We start from the raw sequence: 22,301 nt of genomic DNA, 5'->3' as shown, positions 1-22,301 counted from the left end.
AATTGATAAACCAGATACTATCATGCTTTTAGATTATAAAATAAATCAACAGAAATCAATTTCTGGTTTAGGCTCCATTAGCAATCCATAATTAATTATGCACATTTATTTAATTTGCACGAATACCATATTATTATTGATTTAGATTTCAATTCTATGATAGGGAATAGGGTGAGGGATCCTTACTCGATTTGACACTTGAAAAGTTAAGCTATTTACTGTATCTGCAAATATTCTAAACAAAACCAAAATCAGTCCTAGGGCCCACTAAGCCAATTTTGGAATTCCGGCACAGCGATGGCCCATCACAGGTCAACTGTTTTCGGCTAAATTCAGCCGATTTTGCATTAATTCCTGCGAGAAAACCCATTAAAGGGCCTCGTTTGGCCGAAAAAACACAAAAAACTAAAACTCACTGGTAGCGGGGCTCTCCAATGCGGTAGCTCCTCTGGCTCATGTTGCAATTGGGTGTTTTGCTCCGGGCAATCTGTAGAGGAGGACACGGTGATCACAAAAGTGAAAAAATTACATAGAATAGGAATCAAGAAGGGCTTCATCGGAGGCATTTTACAAAATTCCTCGCGGCGGCGCCGTCGGGCTTCGCCGGCATTTTTTTGGCAAATTAGCTAATCTTTTTGCTCCGATTTGGTCATGGGTGAGCTTAAAATTGAATTTTATGCAAAAGAAAAGTTTTTACCTTTTTTGGTGGTCGGATATGGTTCCGGTGCGGCAGTCTGCTCCCTGGCAGCCAAGTCGTCTTCTCCGGCGAGGGGGTCTGGCGGCTAGAGTTAGGGTTTGGTGCAGATGGAGGTTATTTATATCCGTCTACTTTTGATCTGGACTGTCCATCGTGTTTAATCTGGACCATCTGATCGCGATTAAATAGGAAGTAAATCTGGACTGTTTATCGCGATCTAATCTGGGTCGTCTATTACGATCCACTCTGGACCGTTCGATCGCGTTTGAATCTAGTCGTTCGATCGTGTTTGGGAGGGAGCGCATTTAGGCTGTTCGTACGCGCGAGAACAGACCTGAACCGTTCGATCGCATGCACGTGGATCGCCCTTGTGGCTTCTCTCCTGGCACCACGTCAGCACTCGTTGCCACGTGGCGTGTTCTGGTTCGTCAGGGCTGCTGATCGGACGTCCTATATAGCATAACTTCTCTAAATTGCACTTTAACCCCTGATTTCTAATTTTTCTCTAAAAAAGACTAGCAGAACCGAAATTCTTACATATTTTTCTCAAAATTGTTTCTAATTTTATCTTCATTCAATTTTTACTTCTTTTTTATCCCAAATAAAATAAAATAATATAAAATACAATAAAATAAAATAAATTAATAAAAAATTATATTTATTAATTATTTAATTACACACAAATTTTTATTTATTTTATTTTATTATTATTATTTTTTTTTGTGGGTGTTACATCCTATAGCATAGGTAATATATATTTCTATGTTAGGATCTTGAATCATATTTAACTCTTATGATGTATATAATATATATGTTCATGTGTAAGAGATTAGAAAAAATATATCTATGATATTATATATCAATGTTTAGCCGATTAGGATGGTCACATTATAATTAGATTGAGTATAAAAAAATTATAAATTATTTCTTATTCTCTCAAAACAAAAACAATAATATTTCTTATTCTCATCAAACAAATAATTTTATCAAATATATTGATATTAATTTTATTAAAATATAGGTATGACCAAATGTTTCAATAAATTATACATAAGCATGTACTTCTAAAAAACTTTTATAATTTATAAAATAGTAATGAAATTAAAATCTCATAGAAATGTTTTAAAATATAATGGTATATTTTAAATACTAAACATTATTTATAATAATGTCATCGTTCAATTTATTTGTACATAAAAAATTTATTATTGGATTATCTTACACGTATCTTTATATATTTAATTTTTTATAATAAGAAAATGGGAATAATTAATCTTTTTTATATTTTTGTCTCGTGAAAATAATATCATCTCTGCACATGCAGTTCCAGTAATAATAACGAGAGGGATTATTTTTTCTTTTTTGTGCACAGAAAAAAACCAGGTCTCAAGAAAACGAACGTGAGACATCGAAAAGCAGAGTTTGAGAGCAAAAAGAACAGAAACCAAAGAGCGTCGAGAGAAGAAGAAGGTGGAATTTTCTATTCTCTTACTTAAATTTAAATATAAGCATCAATCTCCAGTTTTCTTTAATCAATTTTAGTTCTTTATTTCTTACTTGCGGTTACAACAAACATGAGAAATTGTAAAAAGAAGAAACAAAATTACGGGTACTTGTTAATACCATTTTCTTTTCTCATTTTTATTTCCTCAGTTTTCACTGTTTTGAAATTTTTTTACCAATTTTTATATCAGAAGCTGGAAATCGTATTCGGGTTTTAGCAAAATTTCTGTTGCAATAAGATCTATTATTGATTTTGATATAATCTTCCCTTAATTTTGGTTTTCATTTTCGGTAATTCTTTGTTTTGTAGGGTCACAATGGGAATTCTGTGATAAAGGCTGCTCTTCCTTATTGGGTTTATCAGTTTTATATCGTCTGGTTTCGACAAATTTGCGGTTTATGGAATCAGCCAGTTGATTCGAGTGCGGGAATTTTGGATTCTGGGAAATTTGGATTTAATTGTAATTTGGGATCGGTTTCAGTCGAAGCACAAGAGATGGCAAAGTGCCAGTCATCACTGTAGGGAGTTAAAGACGATATCAAGTTCTCGGTGATTATACTCTTTCTCGAACTTGTTTTTTCTGTTTGCTTATTCAATCTTATTTCTATGCTTAATTGTGCATTGGTTGCTCAAATCTTATTCAATCCTATTTCTGTGCTTAATTTCTCGTTGGTTGCTCAAACATGAAACTATGCTTTAACTATGCATTTTGTTTGTCTGTTCGTCTCCTCTTACACTATATGTTATATTCTGTTTTTCTGGATTTTTATTTCACGTGGCTGTTTAGATTATTTGCATGTGGATTTATAGCAATCAGTAGTCTTTGGATTTTAGATAACTCGCCTGTGGATTTATAGGGTTTGATGTGTGGTCGTTTCTGTTTGGTTTGCAACTTTTAAGATTTGTTGTGGATTTGATTCTCCCCAGGAACTAGACTACTGGATTGCAGTGAACCTTGTGATAGTGGCAAATGAGTGTTTCATAATGAGCATGCTCGGGTGGGAAAGTTGTCGATGGGCACCCCTGACAACAAACTATCCGAGCTTGTTGACATAGTGAAATCCTGGATCCCTCGGAAAACTGAGCCAGCAAATTTGTCAAGGGATTTCTGGATGCCCGATCAGAGCTGTCGGGTATGTTACGAGTGTGACTCCCAGTTTACAGTTTTTAACCGCAGGCATCATTGTCGACTTTGTGGCCGAGTTTTTTGTTCCAAGTGTACTGCAAACACCATTCCGGCACCATCTGATGAACCAAGTACTAGCCGGGAAGAGTGGGAGAGGATCAGGGTATGTAATTATTGTTTCAAGCAATGGGAGCAGGGGATAGCACCTGTTGATAATGGGACGAGTGTGCCCAGTTCTGGTCTCAGTCCATCACCATCTGCTACAAGCTTGGCCAGCACCAAGTCCAGCTGCACCTGCAACAGTAGCAGCACTGTTGGTTCAACTCCGTATGCAACTGGGCCTTATCAACACGTGCCATGTAACTCCAGCCTGACCCGAAATCAATCTACTGAAATGGATCCTACAATGGTTGAGCAAGACAATGTAACATCTCAAAGAAGCACACATCAAAGTGGAACTATGTTGGATTCTTCTCACCAATTCCGCTTTTGCATGAATGGGTATCTAATCCTTTTTGTGATGTATTTTTCTGAATAGTGCTTGAAGCATTTTTTTTTTGTTTACCTTGAAAGTGCCACATTTATAATTATCTCAGTTCTTTTCTAATTTTGAATTGGATGACAACTGTCTTGACTGTTAGATGTAACCATGATCCCTCAATATCATATTATATAACATTGTCACTTTTTATCTTTAATTTGTAATTTATTTCCTTTTATCCATTGGCGGCAGAAGTGATGATGAGGAGGATGAGTATGGTGTTTATAGCTCAGATTCTGGAACTAGGCATTACCCTGAGGCCAATGATTACTATGGTTCACTCAATATTGATGAGATTGACCATGTTTATGGACCACATGAAATGCATGCTGATGGTAATGATCTTGAGGCAAAGATTTTAAGTTGCACGCCACTACCTCAAAATTTTGATGCACAGGGCGTGGACAACATTGAGAAACAAGAAGAACTGGATGATCATGATAATGGTGATGAATGTGAAGCTCCTCCATATGATATGGAGTGTACAAATGCTGAACCCGTGGATTTTGAGAACAATGCGCTACTATGGCTTCCTCCAGAGCCAGAAGATGAAGAGGATGAGAGAGAAGCTGTCCTATTTGATGATGATGATGATGATGGTGCTACAGGTGAGTGGGGATATCTGCGGCCGTCAAACAGTTTTGGCAGTGGGGAATATCGTACTAGAGATAAGTCCAGTGAGGAGCACAGGAAGGCCATGAAGAATGTGGTGGGAGGGCATTTTAGAGCTTTGGTAGCACAACTTTTGCAAGTTGAAAACCTGGCGGTGGGAGATGGAGATGAAAAAGAGAGCTGGTTGGACATAATTACATCTTTGTCCTGGGAAGCTGCTACACTTCTTAAGCCAGATACAAGCACAGGTGGAGGAATGGATCCAGGAGGATATGTCAAGGTCAAATGTATTGCTTGTGGGCGTCGCAGTGAGAGGTACTTTTCTGAACAGTGCTTAAATACATGTAAATAATTCTTAATTTTATTGGGTTGCTCCTCTAAATTATGATTAAGATTTAAAATGGTTTATAAATTCAAATTTGTAGCAAATGACTTCCATATTATAATTATTGGGCTTTAGTCATAGCCAGTAGTACTTAGTTCTGAAATCAGTTAAAGAAGATTTAGGATTATTTTTTGCCTCAATATTCTGGGTTAGGAAATATAGTTCTGAAATCAGTTAAAGAATATTTAGGAGTTTTTTGGCCTCAATATTCTGGGTTAAGGGAAATAATTAACTGTTAATTATCTGTGACTTCTGCCACAGTTTCTACACTTTTCTAATGAGTACTTATATTTCTCCGTTAATACTGTGAGCTTATCACGCTTTTGTAGAGTGAATATTTCTGGAATGAGCATTTATGGCATCTTCATGTACCTAGTGTGAATTATTTTGCTTTTAGCAGAATGCTCAAACCAGGACTATTGCATGATGACCTTTCATGTATAAGCTTATGAAATGCTCTTTTTCCTTTTGATGCTACTAAGAATAGCTGCTATTGTTATTAGCTACACATGAATTGGAAAGGTCTTATCAAGCTTTATGTATGTTGCTGCTTACTACTAATTTCTATTGTACTGATTGGACTCTGATATTGTTTTTTCTAGTACGGTGGTTAAAGGAGTGGTATGTAAGAAAAATGTGGCTCATCGGCGAATGACATCAAGGGTAGATAAACCACGTTTTCTAATCATTGGGGGAGCTTTGGAGTATCAGCGTGTCTCTAACCTCTTGTCAAGTTTTGACACTTTGTTGCAGCAGGTTTATTTTTCTCAGTTTCCTTTGTCTTTTTATTTGAATTTGTAATCAAAAGTCGCATGCTGAAGGTTGTGATGTGTAATCAGGCCCAAGAAATGTCATTGAATATATGTCACCTCCAAGCATTTAGACCTATTACCTTTCTTTTTAAGCCTTATGCTATTTTTCCAGGAAATGGATCATTTGAAGATGGCAGTTGCCAAAATTGACGCCCACCACCCCAACATTCTGCTTGTGGAAAAATCGGTATCACGATATGCTCAAGAATACCTTCTTGCAAAAGACATATCACTTGTCTTGAACATTAAAAGGCCTCTTCTTGAGCGTATAGCCCGTTGCACTGGTGCGCAAATAGTTCCTTCAATTGATCATCTCACATCACCAAAACTGGGGTATTGTGATCTGTTTCATGTGGAGAAATTTGTTGAACAGCATGGCAGTGCAGGGCAGGGTGGGAAGAAATTGGCAAAGACTTTAATGTTCTTCGAGGGTTGCCCAAAGCCATTGGGTTGTACTGTAAGTCTCGCACCATATATACACATTTTCTTGTACATAGTGATAGTTATAGGTCTATCCTGTTATTCTTCAAGAAGTTGCAAGTCATCTCCATTGACCGCATCAAGTAGGGAAATATATTGGTCTACATACGTTTTGGTATAGAGTCGTAGTTAACATAATGTCTGTTTGCACTTAGATTAAAATTAACCGTAACTTTTGTGGGAACCTAATCATAAACTCAGTGCCTAAGAAAATTGAAGAGGTTACTGTAATGGAAACTAGGGGAGGAGTTTAGAAACCATATTTGTCATGAACAAATCAATTTTAAATCAGTACTCTTGTACCCGAATGTGCTCAGAGTTTTCTTAATCATGCTTGCACTTTTATATAGCTGGTTTACTTTTATAGAACTGTAGCAATTCCTTTTAACTTTGAGGCTGTAACTTGCAATATAAAAATAATTGATAAGAAGCAGGATTAAAAACAAATTGAGATGTATCTGTTGGTTTACTTTGTTTCAGATTTTGCTCAAGGGAGCCAATGGGGATGAGTTGAAGAAGGTAAAACATGTGCTGCAATATGGAATTTTCGCAGCTTATCACTTGGCTCTCGAGACATCTTTTCTGGCTGATGAAGGTGCCTCACTTCCAGAACTTCCATTGAAGTCCCCAATAACTGTAGCACTACCTGATAAACCATCTAGTATTGAGAGGTCCATCTCCACTATACCTGGTTTCACTGTGCCCACCACAGGAAACCCTTTAGGCTCTCAGTCTGTCAATGAACCGCAGAAATTGAGTAAGGAGCTTATCTCTGAGAGATCACTACCTACTTATGTTGATTCTATTCAAAAAATGGGAGAGGCAAGTTCAACCTGTCCATCTAAAGGTCCTTACTTCCAGAATATGTGCATGGAGTCTCTCAAACAGTCAATGGAACCCACTGCTCCTTTCATTTCTCTGTCTCATTCGGGCAACATTTTATGCAGACCTCTGGAAAATCAGGCCTCTTTCAAGGATGATCAAGTAACTCCTAAAGAATTCAATCAGGTCACAGTGGCTAACACTAGAGAAGCTTTGATGCATAATCATTGTTTTACAACTTCAGAGGCATCAGGGAATGGAATTTGTAGTTACCCTGCCAGAAATAATGTATTGAATGCAGATAATTTAGATAAATTGGACTTTGCATCCATGAAACAAGAAAAAAATAGCAAACAAGAGGAGATAGGATCTTCAAAGGAAGAGTTTCCTCCCTCACCTTCAGATCATCAAAGCATTTTGGTGTCCCTATCAACCCGTTGCGTGTGGAAAGGAACTGTCTGTGAACGGGCTCATCTATTTCGAATTAAATACTATGGGAGCTTTGATAAGCCTTTAGGACGATTTTTACGAGATCATCTATTTGATCAGGTTTTTGTTTTATTTTGTTTTCTTTTTCCTCTTTTGAGTTTCATAATTCTGCTCCAGCTTTTACCTTCCAACGAAATATGGTCGTCTAGGACTGTAATTGAGGTTCACCTTTTTTTATCTCAGAGTTATCGCTGTCGTTCTTGTGAGATGCCATCAGAAGCCCATGTTCATTGTTATACCCATAGGCAGGGCAGCCTTACAATATCAGTCAAGAAGCTCCTTGAATTCTTGTTACCAGGGGAGCGTGAAGGAAAAATTTGGATGTGGCATAGGTGCCTGCGGTGTCCTCGAATCAATGGGTTTCCTCCAGCCACCCGAAGAGTTGTAATGTCTGATGCTGCATGGGGTTTATCTTTTGGAAAATTTTTGGAGTTGAGCTTTTCTAATCATGCGGCTGCAAGCAGAGTCGCTAGTTGTGGTCATTCTCTTCACAGAGATTGTCTCCGATTCTATGGGTATTTTTTAAATCAAAATAATCTGTGTGGTGTGGATAGTGTTACTACAGTAGGATTTAACATGGACTTGTTATTTTTCATTGAGACATAGATTGATGAATCATTCTTTTCTTTTTTTTTGTTTAATTTGCTTATTGGTTTGTGAATCCCTGTAGCATGTGGTGATGCATATTTCTATTTTCTGTGTAGGACAATGTCTATTAATGGTGAAGATTATCACTTCCTTTTGCTCTTACTAGAATAAAGAGGGAATAAACTCACGTAGGATGTTGACTATTGAGTTTCAAGGTAGTAAGATAAGTTGTAGAAATATAAACATAGATGTGACAATGAGGAAAGCAGGATTAAGATAGTAAGAAGCCATCCAGGGGGAGATGGTGAGAGGGAGTGAAACTCCTATGGCAAAGAAGGACAATTTTCTAGTTTATGGAGCATATGGCTGGTATACTTCCTTCATGAGTTATGAGAAAGAGTAACATGTTTGGCAACCTTATGGGCTAAAGTCCATGGGAACTACTCCGGCACAACAAATTTCGACCTGCATCAGACTTGGGAAACTATTATTTTTAGTCCTTAAGAGGCCACATTGTGGTTTCTTGGGTAATTCTTTTGCTTTTATGTTTGCATTCAGATTTATTCTTTGAGGAGGATCTCTTGTTCTTCAACCAAATAAAAAGATGGTGAGAGCCATATGTGTTTCTTGTGCGGTTATATCTTTTCATCCTTTACGGGCTTCTTGATATATAGGTAGTACCTAATATGACTTACATACGTAAACATTCTTCATGTGATTCTCAAAGAACATAAAGCTCCAAGTTGGTAAAAAGAGGAAAGCAGAGTATTGTGAGTATAGTCACACTTTAGTGGACCAAAAAGAGCAACCTGAAGACCTTGTTGGCTTAGTCGGATATATCCAACATGCTGCTGAAATAAAGAAAATGAACACAAAAAATGAATAGAAGTACCATGCTCACCTTGTGTACATGTTTTGCTTAGATTGATGTCCCTACTTGTTGAGTGCATGCAGGTAATTTTTCTTATGCGAATTGAGTGTACTTCTATTTGTTCTTAATACTATTCTAACGTGAAATCATTTTTTACGCACCATAGCTGCAATAGTAGAATTTGAAAATAGGATGGCGCCACAAGTCCTTTCTGACAATGACAAAGAATTCTCTAAAACAGCCATGTGCCTGAGCCCACAAGGGAGACAAGAAAGTTATTCTATCCCAAAAAACTGAGGAAAGTAGTGGTGTTTGAAGATTTTATCATTACGCCAAGATCATTACGTCAAGGGAGTGTAACCCATGTACAAAATTGAAAGGTGCTCAAATATCAACATCTCCGAGATCCCCAGAATGAAAATGATGCCTTTCAATAAAAAACCAAAAGTATGGAGCCAATTGTCTGTAATCTTGCCAAAGAGGAGCAAGTCCTGTCAAAAGCACTTATATTTCTTTCTTTCCATAAGCAAAGAATAGAAGGGGAGATTATACCTAATATTTTCTTTTTCTCTTTTTCTCTACCCTGATGCATTGCCAGACCCTAAGTTCATTAGCCACAACAATGCTAATCACCCAATTCAAGCGAAGTAGACGCAGAGCTCTGTTCCTTGGAGATGTGCCAAAAGGCAGCAAAGCAGCGAATGATGTGGCATTTCCGCTGGCACTCGGTGTAATAACACCCGTTCACCAAGAATTTCCCCCTTTCTCGTAAGATTATCAGTTTGAGAATTCTGCCCTGAACCATCTCCCACAAAAAAAGAGTGATTCTAGGAATTGGCTTCTTCTTCCAAATCTTTATCTAAGGAAACCTGGTAGGCTCAGTGTCCCTGCCCTTTAAATTGTGATAAAAAGAGCTCATGCGGAAGATTGCACTCTTGTTCATGGACTCGGCTGACTGGTCACCCTCATCAAGGAATAAAACAGATGATTCAAGGCGAAGGAGGAGACTATTCATTTCTCAATCATTGATATTGAGATCAGTCCGTACTCCACACTACCTGGTTAGAACTCGCCGATTAGCAATCAAACACTCTTGCTTCTTTGTTCCAAGTAATGTCCAATATGTTCAGGAATTGGTGGCAAAATGTAGAATTGCCACAGAAATTCTTTCCAGAATCCAACACAAAGACCTGAACCCTCTTTAAAGTGCACAAGAGAAGAAAGTGTCCTAACTAGCTCTAATAAATTCTGACACTCCCAGCTAGCTCTAATTAATCACTCAGTCTCCTCAAGACTCTTAGCTTTGAGGACTTTTGCCAGAGGCAGCCGCTGTTCCTCATGAACCTTTAAAGCCATTTAGATAGCAGTTCATTGTTAAAGTTAGATAGGAACCACAAACTAAGCCCCCATCCTTGGAGGTATCATGACCAAATTCCAAGCCACCAAATAAAAGTGTTTTTGATTGTCCGAATTACACCATAGAAAGTGGCAATAGATTCCAAACTTAGCTTTGAGGACCTTCTGCTTAAGGCTGTCCCTGTTCCTCATGAAACTCTAAACCATTTAGACAGTAATGCCTTTTTAGAGATGGATAGGGACTACAGTTCAAGGTCTCCATCCTCATGAGTTCTAGTTACTGAATCCCAAGCACCACATGAAGGCATCTTTGATAGTTCGAATCACCCAATGGAGAGTAGCTTTGAATAGATTCCAATGTTTTGGCTGAAATAAGGGACAGGAACATAAGGTAGATATAGGAGGTCAGATAGAGTGCTTTTGGTAAGAGTCAGTCTACTCCTTTTGGACAAAACACTCCTTTTATAATCAATCAATTTTCTCTAGAGCTAGAGACGATAAAATACCAAATAGAAAGATCCTTAAAACTATCATCTAGATGTAGACCCAAATACCTGATGGGAAAATAAATAATTTTTTCCCCAGGATATGCGCCAAATTAGAAACATCCACACTATTCCTGGTAAAAACCAGTTCAGATTTCAATAAATTGATATTCCAACCAGAGACCGCTCTAAGGAAAAGCAAGATACACTTGATGTACAATGGAGACTCCCTCTTAGGGATGTAGAATAAGAGGTTTTCATTAGCAAATAAATGTTGGAGGGACTATAATTTTGTACTCGGGTCACCCTTAACCAGACCATTGAAAAAGATTTATCTCCTTAGTCTTGGAAATCATTGTGCTGAGGTTTCTATAACCGCAATGAAAATAAAAGGAGATGGTGGGTCACTCTGTCTCAATCCTTTGGATGCAGAGAAGAAGCTCGATGGCCTGTCGATCACCATAACCTCTCGGAAGAAGAGGAGACGCAGTGCTGATCCATTGCACTATCTTTCCTCAAATCCCAGCCTTTTCAGTATATAAAGGAGAAAGCTTCAGAACATGTGATCATGGGCCTTCTTCATGTTCAACTTGCAAAATAGGCCTTTTTCACAATTCCTTAAAAGGTGTTTGCCACCTCATTCCCTTCAAAAGGAGCCTCCATAATTTGGCGACTCTTCAAAAAGGCATGCTGATAGTTCCCAATGAGACTTCCGATCAGCTTATATTTCCTCCTAGCTAGCACCTTATCTAGGACCTTGTAAACACTGCCCACAAGGCTGATGGGTAAAAAATATTTAGTGTTTGAGCTTCCTCTTCTTTTGGAATCAGAGTAAAAAGGTGGAATTCGTGTTGTGAAAAGATTTCCATTGAGGAAAAAGTCTTCAAGAAAGTCTTTTTTGCAGCTTATTAAGGCTTCATAGACTTCTTCTTCACAAAAAGTTCTCTCCATCCACTCAGTCTGCCATAGCCAGAGAAGGAAAAGAAATACCATCGAATTAGATCTCCAAGCAGCATTCTCGAAGGACAGTTTTCAAAGAAACGTTTCATTGCTCATCTATTACAAAATTAGTTCCATCCACCTTCACCTTGTTAGGGTCCCTACTGATAGATTGACTTACAGATCTACTCTCATACTCAACTTTTGATAGAAATTTTTCATTCATGATCTGTCCAGAGACAATGATTTCATGAAAGGAGAAGGTAGTAATTTTCCGGAAGTTTTTTTCTTATCCAGAATTTAGTAACTATCTTTTCTCTTAATATAAACTTATTGTTACATATAACTTACATAGTTAGTATATAAAATAAGTACACGTATAAGTAGTTAATTATTTTTAAGAATTACAAGCCATCTGCTCTTTCTTACTTCCGTAAACTTTCTCAAAGGATTTATTTTCCACTGTTATAGCTCATAGCAGTTCTCCACCCCCCTCCCCCAAAAAAAAATTTGAGCTTGAAGGGCAAACTGATGAACAAGTTCCCAAGAGGTGTCTGCAAGAGAAAGGTCCTCCCAATGAATAAGGTCTTCGTGCTGTCCATCGCACACTCGTGAATCTAATTGAGCTGCTGGAGAAGGAAGAGGGACACCCTGCTGGATCCATGGAAAAAAGGACTTCACATGTTTGCTGACTTTAAGTTTTTTGAGAGATGAAACATGAAAAACCGAACAGAGGTTGGCAGCGGCTGGTAGATCCAACTTGTAAGCAATGTGGCCAGTGCGTTGAGCACTTGAAAAAGACAATAAAAGCGAGAAGCCAACTTTTGTGGATGCTTGTGGCCCAATCCTGTGATAGGGCTGGAGTTTTAAAGGAGCCAGAACTCCTTGACAAGTCATTTCCCGCTGATGAGAATCATAATATTGTTTAATATGGTGCTGATCATGCAGAAGCTTATTGCAGAGATTGATCAACATCTCATCAAGTGTTTTAAGTTTGCAGTCCAATTTCAACCTTAAGATAAGACGGGACAGTAAGATAGGAGTTTAGGTGTTGGATGGTTGTAGACAACTTCAAAAGAAGTAGCTTTAAGAAGAATGAAACCCTGTATTGTAAGCATATTTGCCCAAGCAAGCCGTTTGACCCATTCAGTAGGATGACAAGAGGTACATTTCGATTCTCCGACCCACCAACTTCATTTGCCCCTCTTCAATTGCCCCTCTGATTGTGGATGATAGGCTGAACCAAATGAGAGTTTGGTGCCGCTAATGCGGAAGAGTTTCTTCCAGGTAATACTTGTGAAAGCCACATCCAGATTACTTACGATGGAGTATGGTAACCCATTCGATTTAAAAATATGATTTAAGAAAAAGATGAGCCACTGTAATTGCAGTATATGGATGTGATAAAGGACCAAATGGGCCACCAGATGGGTGTATTTTGAAAAGCAATCAACAACTACCAATAGAACATTCTTGCCTTAAGAAGTTGGTAGTCCTTCAACAAAATCTAATGAAATACTCGACCATGCCTGGTGAGGGATTGATAGTGGTTGTAGGAGACCAGTTGATTGCCTTGTTATGTTTGACAAGTGGAGAAAGAACACACAAAGTCTTGAATATGTGATTTCATACCCTACCCAAAAAGTCAATTGAATTCAGTGGAGTGTCTTTTGATAACCTTTGTAGAACTAATTATGAATAGAAGTCAAATTGAATCCCAAAACTAGGAATCATGATTGATGAAGATCCAACCTTTGCAGAAAATTAAACCATCATGAACAACCTAATTCTTATTTTTAACTTCCCTTGAAGAATTTATCAGCAAATTGTTGAAGTAGAATTTTTGATTTCATCGCGAAGATCCCTCAAAATAATCCAAGGAATGGAAAAAGATGGCAAGTAGCATCTGACTCATTGCCACATCCGGCTTGATACTCCACTACGAAATCAAAGCCCGAACTTATTAATCAAGTGTTCTCGAAAAGAACTCAGAATTCGTTGCTCAAAAGAAATTTAAAGCTTTAATGATCAATTTTAATTTCAGATTGTTGTCCCTGAACATATGATCTCTTTGTCTTGACTAAACCAATCAATCTGAAATTAAAATTGATTCCCTGAACATATGATCTCTTTGTCTTGACTAAACCAATCAATTCTTTTTCATAAGTAGGTAATCCAACAAGTCTAGCACTCAGGAGAAAAAGAATTTCGGGTATCTCTAATGATGTCGGCAGGGCAGAAGAGCTAGAAATCAGAGGCATCATGATGGAAATCGAACTCATGGATAGTGCTGAAGGAATTTTGGGTATCTATAATGATGACGGAGAAAAGGAAGCTTTTAAAGATTAAACTGGCTAATAAATTGAATATGGAAGCCATCTCCTGCAAGCAAAAAGTTAGAGAGAAATGACTCAAAGATGGTGATAAAAACATAAAATACTTTTATTGCTTGGCCAACCACCAAAGAAGAAGCACCTATGTGCAAGAGCTCCTTGTTGACAATAACAGATTTGAGGGAATGTTGTCATGAGAGACGCCATTAGATCATACTTCCAGAACTTGCACACTGAAGATTTTTGCCTTAGACCAAAGCTAGATAAGCTGCAATTCTCAAGAATTGATGAAATTACTAAAACACAGCTGGAGGCAGATTTCAGTGAGGCAGATATATGACAGCCTCCGTGCTTGTGATGGTGATAGGGCCCCGGAGCCCGACTGCGTTAATTTAAAATTCCTCCAGGAATACTGGAGGGTGGTAAAGCAGGATTTTCTTGAATTCTTCAATCATATCCCCAAAAACTCCTCATTCGTGAAATCAATTAATTTTACCTTCCTGGTTTTAGTCCCCAAGAAAAAGAACACTAAGCAAATTAGTGATTTCAGGCCAATCAGCCTTATTGGGAGTGCTTATAAAATTCTTTCCAAAGTGTTGGCTAATCGCTTATCAAAAGTCATCAGCTCAATCATCGGGGAGAATCAACAAGTCGTTGTTCATGGGAAGCACATCACAGATGTCATTCTTATGGCAAACGAAATTGTGGATGAGGGATCAAGGAAAAAAAAACCAAGGTATTCTTTGTAAACTTGATATGGAGAAAACTTTTGACTGTGTATCCTAGAATTTCAAGATTACATGCTTGAGAGATTGGTTGGATTCACGCCTGCATCTCCTCTACTAGTTTTACCGTCTTAATTAATGGAGGTCCTGCTTCCTTTAATGTTTCTAGGGTTTGAGACAAGGTGCTCTCCTCTCTCCTTTACTCTTTATTATTATCATGGAAGCTTTAAACAAATTGGTGGAAGGAACTAGAGGTCTTCAGTTGATGAAAGGAACCATTGTGGGTAACAATGACAAACAAATGGAAATTTCACACCTCTTCTTTGCCGACAACACTCTATTCTTTTGTCAACGGGACAACAACTCACTTCTAAATTTGAGATGCATTCTCCTTTGCTTCCAAGCAGTCTCGGGCCTAATAATCAATTATGATAAATTTGAATTAGTGGAATTTGGTCTTGATGTCCTGAACTTTCATTTGCCATAGTTATGGGATGCAAAGCTACTAAATTGCCCATCAAATACTTGGGCATCCCCCTTAGCGCTAAACACAAAGACAGCAGATGTTGGGAGCCAATAATTGACATTTTCCAAAACAAATTGGCATACTAGGAAAGGAAATTTCTCTCCAAGGGTGGCAGGTTAACACTCATTAGAAACACTCTTTTCAATCTTCCCATTTATTACCTCTCGGTGCGCACCATTCCAGCTGAAGTGGCCAAAAAGCTGGAAGCTATTTAATGTCATGTCCTTTGGGGAAATAATGGCAATAACCGTAAATTCCATTTGGTCAGTTGGGAAGAAGTTAAACGGCCTAAAGATGTGGGCGGACTGTGCCATAGGTCTCTCTTGGCACTCAACAAAGCTCTTCAAGGCAAATAGGTTTGGAAATTCTGGAATGATAATAGATGCCTGTGAAAAAATATCATTGAATGCAAGTGGTTTAACAATGGTATACATGATCTGACCAAGTTGGAAAGCAGCTCTTATGGTAATGAGTCTATGGAAAAGCTTTATGCAATACAATCACTTTATTCAGAACTGCTCTACTTGGGTCATTGGCAAAGGTAATAAAGCTCGGTTCTGGCAGGATGTGTGGCACGGGAACATCAATGTTTGATCCCGCTTTTCCGTAATTCTTGCTATAGTAAGGGATAAATATATGCTGGTTAGAACGCATTTGAGGACAACAACTCTTTAACTGGGAATGTGGTTGTTAACCGAAACCTACAAGATTGGGAATTGGAGGAATACATGGAATTAACCCTGATTCTTGCCACTATCTAACTGAGTAACAATGATGACAGACTTAACTGGAAATTGAACAAGAAAGGTAATTTTTCTGTCACATCTCTTTACATCTGGAGGGTTTGTCAACTGAAAATCAAACTGCTTTCCTCAATAAAATGATCTGGAAGTCTCAAGCCCCACCTAGAATTTCTTTTTTTGTTTGGGAAGCTGCAAAGAACGGATTTTGATAATAGACAATCTTATGAGGAGAGGTTTTCACTTGGAAAATAGATACTCTTTATGCAAATCTAGTCTGGCAACATGCAGACACCTTCTATTATGCTGTCCTATCACATATGGACTTTGGACTGAGATTTTCAGCCTTATGGGTATTCATTGGGTTATTGTTGGATCTGTGAAGGCAGAGCTCCTTGCTTGGGAGGGTCTTACTGCTAAAAACAAGTATTACAGGCTAATCCCACTAACTATCTTCTGGATTTTCTGGAAAGAAAGAAACAATTAAGTTTTTGGGGTCTTGAGGTAAATTTTGCTAACATCAAGGACAAATTGTTACATCTTTTTGGTTCTATTATTCTAGGACACAACTTTGATCGGTTGGAAGATTTTGGTTCCATTGTAGATATTCTTACTGATTTGTAAATTCTCACTTTTTGTACATGGGCGGCGCCCCCTTGGCGCCTATATCAATACACTTCACACCTTTATTTTTTTTTTTAAAAAACATGTCTAGCACCCAAAGGACAACTGAAGAAGACAATAGGACACATGTTTTGTTGCAAGACTATTCCAATACTAAGATTAGAAGCATCACACTTGATGAAAAAAGGTTGAGGAAAATTTGGGAGATCCAGAACAAGTGTGATGATCATAGCAACCTTGAGAGTTTCAAAAGCCTGGCGACTTGCATTGGTCCAAACATGTTAGTTAAGCATGTTAGTTAACAGGGCCAGCAATAATGCCATAATTTTGAACAAACTTTTGATAATATTCGGTGAGCCTCTAAAATCCATGCAAGATTTTCATGGTGGAAGGAAGAAGCCATTTTTGCATAGCCATAATTTTTCATTATCTACGGTCACTCCTTGATGAAATATCACATATGGTCCACGTGAACCACGGAAGCTTGAGTCATGATGCACTTTGATTGTTTAAGAAACAATAAGTATTGTTGTAAAGTAGCAAACACATTATGAAAATATTGCAAATGTTCAACCCAAGAGTTACTGTAGATCAAAATATCATCGTAAAAGATGAGGAAAGATTTCCTGAAGTATTTTTAAAAAGCATGATTCACAAAAACTGAAAAGTAGAACAAACATTAGTGTCCTGTCTTAGGCATAATGAGTCCTGAATGTTGTTTTTCTAATGTCTTAGGCAGCCATTCAGATTTAGTGATACCCAAATCATAGGTCTAGCTTGGAGAAGAAAGATGAGCCATGAAGTTCTTCCAACAATTCTTCAATGACCAGCACTAGAAATTTATCATTAACTACTTGAGCATTAAGAGCATGGTAATCCACACAAAATCTCCAAGTGTTATCAACCTTCCAAACTAACAAAACAAGAGATGAGAAAGAAGATTGGCTGGGTTAGATTAAACCTTGCTGGAGGATGTGTCACATTGCTTTCAGTTTGATCCTTCTAAAAATGGGATAGAGGTAGGGCCTCATTGCCACCGGTGGTGTATCTGGCCTTAAGATAACCTGATGGTTTAATGCACAGGGGGGAGGCAGTCCTGTAGACTCCAGAAAATGTCTAAAAGCAACCAGTTAGATTCTGAAGTTCAATCCTCCAGTAAGAGTGGAGGAAAAAGCTAGTTGAATTTTTTGTGAATTGGTTAAAGTAGGTAGCCCCTGCAAATTTACAAGATTTCTGCAGTACAAAACTCATCTTCATATGTTGAAAATCCCAAGTAATAGGAGCCAAAGTGTTCAACCAATTTACTCCATTGAGATAAATTAGAATAAAATGGAGAGTGAAGAAAGTATTGCCCATTTCCAAGGACATTGATTTACAAATTCCAACACTTGGGATTTTTTCTCCATAAGCCACCAAAATTTTCAAGTAAGTGTAACGTAGGAAGAGTTTCTTTAATTCTGTTGCAAGATGAAAATCTAGGAGTATGTGAGTTCTCCTTGAATCAATTAACACAGCTATTGGTTGACCATCAAGAAAACCCTGAACTTTTATCATTTGACGAGACTGAAACCCTAGCATGGCATGTAAGGAGATTTCTGTCGTCTGGGATGTTTCTGGGTTTGTCTTCTCTAGGGTTTCTTCAAAAAAGTTCATCTTGAATCAATGGAGGTCCTCAACCCCTAATCAGAAAAGTTTCTTGCAAGAGCAACCTGGTTCAAACCTGTCATCACAATTAAAATAGAGTCTCGACACAAGCCTTTGTTCTCGTCGACAGACGCCGAACAACTGATTGCGAGACAAAGAAGGCCAATGCAATTGCCTGTGGCCCTGGATCCTGAAATTCTGGCAGTTTTTGGAGTTTTCGTAGGGAGCAGCACAGGTGCTGCTTGTATAGGCGTGCGATGCTTGTGGCCATGGTGAGGTCGCGCTGGTTTCTTCACATTGTATTTCAACAACTGTGCAGTTGTCGAGGCCACTGACAAAAACTCCACCTCCTGTTCAGAAGTGGAGTTGCCTAGGCAGAAAGGAATTTAGACTACCTTCAATATTCAGTCGTTGTTCCTTGTTGGCAAAGTTTGCGGAATTTGCCTAATTTGTCGCTGTGGATGGGGGGATCAAATCGCAGATGATAGAAGTGTTCAAATTCTTCCCTTGTATGTGCTAGCTGATCCCTCTCCAACTTAAACCACAATTTTGCTTCTCCTTCCAAGTAAAACGAGGCTAACAGAACTTTTTCTTCTTCCACAATCAACTGGTGGTAAAATGCTCACACCAAAGGACCAAGGAAGAGGATCAAAAGATCCATCAAAAAGTGGAAAATCTAGTTTTATATAGTGTGGTTAAATGGATGATCCTGTCAAAATTTGATGGCTGTGGGCCACACCGCCGATCTTCCAATTGTATGCTGCCTTCCCTTGTGCTTTGTGTGCAGACGTGTTCGAATTAGACAGTTCCTTAAGTTGGCTGGCCAGAATTTCAAACATCATCCAATTCTGTTCACAATCTTCCTGGTAAGTTTTCATGAAGAATTCAAACATCAAGTGTAGATCACCCATAACATCTGGCAGTGATACCAAATTGTTAGGATTCCTACTTGATAAAGGTTATGATAGAAATCAGTAGAAAAAATGCTGTTTTTGTTTTCATTTCCTTTACCTAATTTTATCTAAATATATGGGCTCTTTAAGAGAGAACCCGATGGTCTTGAGTAAAAAGAAGTAGTCAGCTTTTGATAGAAATTTTTAATATATGATTTATCTAGAAACAACGATTTGTATTTATTACATGAAAGGAGAAGGTAGTAATTTTCTTGAAGTTTTCTTCTGATCCATAGATAAGTAACTACTTTTATCTTAATCTAGACTTAGTCTCATGCAGTTTATAAAATAAGTACATATATAAATAATTAATTATTTATCAAAATTACAAGCCTTCTGCTTCTTTTGGTATACTTTTTCAAAAGATATGGTTTTTCCATTGTTTGGCTCATAAGACATTTCTTTATAAACTTTTGGATCTTTTATGGTGGCAAGCAAGACAATAGAAAAACTACCAGATTCTTCCCTTGGAAATCCATTTCGAAAGAGAGGGTCCTATTAAAGGCTTCTTTATTTGCTTAAGAAGCTATGTGAGAGGTGATCTTGATGACTGAAATTTGGAAGAAGGATGGATTTATTTGGTAAATAGTGTTAGCTTTGCAAGGAAGACACGTATCTGTCGACCATAATCTTTTCTGGTTCTATTCAGCTAAGAAGGTTGTTGAGTGTATTTCTCTCTATACTTTTGTTCATAGACTTATTGCTAGTTTGGTTGCAATAGGATTGACAACTTCGCGATGGTAGGGCTTTCAAAATGGGTTTCATAACTGGATTGTTTGGAATTGGGTGAAGAAATGAAGGAAGAAGAATTTGAACAAAGTGAAGAGGAGAATTCCTTTCACTATTTTCCTTAATTTTCTCGGACACAAGTAGTGCTATTATATAGGCACCAACATTGATAAAAGAGATTACAAAATATTCTAACAAGTAAGTGGAAGAAGAGAAAAATTGGTTGTTAAAGTGGAGGGCATACCCAGCTATCATAACAACCAAAAAAAAGAAAAAAATGGAAAAGACTAAGTTACCTCTTATATATCTATATATGTAAATATATATACATTGTATACTCCCCCTCAATTTAGGTTACATAAATGTTGTGTAATCCTAGATTGAATACAAGATTATTGAACTCCCTTTTTGGTAGTGCTTTTGTGAGTATGTCTGTTATTTGTTGACTGGTTGGGATGTATAGTAGTGACACATCTTGATTTTCAATTTTCTCTTTGATGAAGTGTCGATCGATCTCGAAATGTTTAGTTCTATCATGGTGCACAGGATTCTTGTCCATACTAATAGTCGATTGATTGTTACACCAAATTCTTATAGTAGTAGGAGTAGAAAATCTTAGTTTTAGTAATATTTTTTTTAGCCACACTCCACTATATATTCCATTGACAACATCAGAAAAAGAACCTACATCAAGAAAAGAACCTACATTAGAAAAAGAACCCGTCCTTGAAACTACCAAAGAGCCTGAACTTGTCATAGAAACGGATAGCATATTACCTGCAGTGAGTAAGTTACGTGTCTATACTAGGAGGAACAAGACTCAAGGTGGTGGTAAAATATCTGAACCAACTATGCACTGTCATGAATCAACTCCTGGATCAAGCACCCAGAATACCACAAGTAATAAAATCTCTGGCTCAACTACTGATATTGAATTGCCTATTGCTTTATGAAAAGGTATTCGTTCTTACACAATGCATTCCATATAGGATTATGTCTCATATGACAAACTGTTTTCAAAGTTTCATGCTCTTATGAGTAAGTTTGATCGTAGCCCCTCAGAACTAAGAACGATTCATGAATCTCTCAAAATTCTTGAGTGGAATACTGCTATCCAAGAAGAAATTACAGTACTTGAAAAGAATGGGACATAGAAGTTAACTGATTTGCTTTCAGGAAAAACTCCAGTAGGATGCAAGTAGATTTTCACCATTAGATACAATCCTAATGGTAGTGTGAATCGGTATAAAACACGACTTGTTGTTAAAGGTTTCACTCAGTCATATGGAATTGATTATCAAGAATTTGCTCAAGTTGTCAAGCATAATACTATCCGGGTATTATTCTCATTAGTCTTTAGTCTTGATTGGCCTCTTTATCAATTAGATGTGAAAAATGCTTTTCTCGATGGTGATCTAAAAGAAGAGGTGTATATGAAAGTTCTACCTGGACTTGAAATGAATCCACAAAAGATATATAAACTAAAGAAGGCACTTTATGGACTCAAATAGTCACCGAGGGCATGGTTTGATAGGTTCACCAGGGCAGTAAAGCATATGGGATATGAACAGTGTCAGTCCGATCACACATTATTTGTCAAGCACTGTATCACAAGAAAGATAGCTGTACTGATTGTATATGTTGATGAATTATCTTAACAGGTGATCATAATGAAGAGATTCAAAATCTAAAAGACTTCTTACCCAAAGAGTTTGAAATTAAAGATTTTGGGATATTCAAATATTTTCTTGGAATGGAAATAGTTCGGTCCAAGAAAGAAATTTCTATATCTGAGCCGAAATATGCCTTAGATCTTTTGAACGAGATTGATATGCTTGGTTGTAAACCCGCAGAAACTTCTATGGAGTCAAATGCTAAACTTAGTTTTAGAAATGATACACCTGTTGATAAAGAAATGTATCAGAGACTTGTAGGTAAGCTTATCTACTTGGCTCACACAAGACTTGACATCTGCTTTGTAGTAAGCACTGTGAGTCAGTTCATGTCTCAACCTACTGAGGAGCATATGAGTGCTGTCTAATGAATTTTGAAATACCTAAATATGACACCTGGACAGAGATTATTTTTTCAGAAGACAATGACTAGAGAAATTGAGATCTTTACTGATAAATATTGGGCAGGATCTGTAACTGATAGGCGATCCACATTCGGTTATTGCTCATATGTGTGGGGTAATTTAGTCATTTGGCATAGCAAGAAACAATTTGTTATATCAAGAAATAGTGCTGAAGCTGAGTTAAGCTCACTTGTTCATGGAATATGTGAAGGAGTGTGGCTGAAACAAATATTACTAGAATTA

General features: G+C 37.6%; 1 protein-coding gene across 2 annotated transcripts in view; it reads left to right on the top strand.

The window, feature by feature from the left end:
* The first annotated feature begins 2,008 nt into the window (after positions 1-2,008).
* FAB1A (1-phosphatidylinositol-3-phosphate 5-kinase FAB1A) overlaps positions 2,009-22,301 on the top strand; it is a 28,028-nt gene continuing 7,735 nt past the window's right edge. The window contains exons 1-8 of one of the 2 annotated variants that reach the window (XM_088208204.1): positions 2,009-2,167; positions 2,511-2,750; positions 3,129-3,828; positions 4,064-4,795; positions 5,468-5,621; positions 5,790-6,134; positions 6,638-7,528; positions 7,652-7,983. In XM_088208204.1, the coding sequence (XP_088064330.1) occupies positions 3,215-3,828; positions 4,064-4,795; positions 5,468-5,621; positions 5,790-6,134; positions 6,638-7,528; positions 7,652-7,983 (3,068 nt within the window). In that variant the 5' untranslated portion in view covers positions 2,009-2,167; positions 2,511-2,750; positions 3,129-3,214. Of the gene's footprint in view, positions 2,168-2,510; positions 2,751-3,128; positions 3,829-4,060; positions 4,796-5,467; positions 5,622-5,789; positions 6,135-6,637; positions 7,529-7,651; positions 7,984-22,301 lie in introns of both variants that reach the window. The other variant, XM_088208203.1, reaches the window with a different exon arrangement.

Source organism: Carica papaya, chromosome 7, assembly GCF_054855325.1.
Source record: "Carica papaya isolate Zhongbai chromosome 7, ASM5485532v1, whole genome shotgun sequence".
In the NCBI taxonomy this organism is placed as follows: Eukaryota; Viridiplantae; Streptophyta; class Magnoliopsida; order Brassicales; family Caricaceae; genus Carica; species Carica papaya.
Note: the sequence above shows the minus strand (reverse complement) of the source record. Positions and strands in the feature narration are given on the sequence as shown.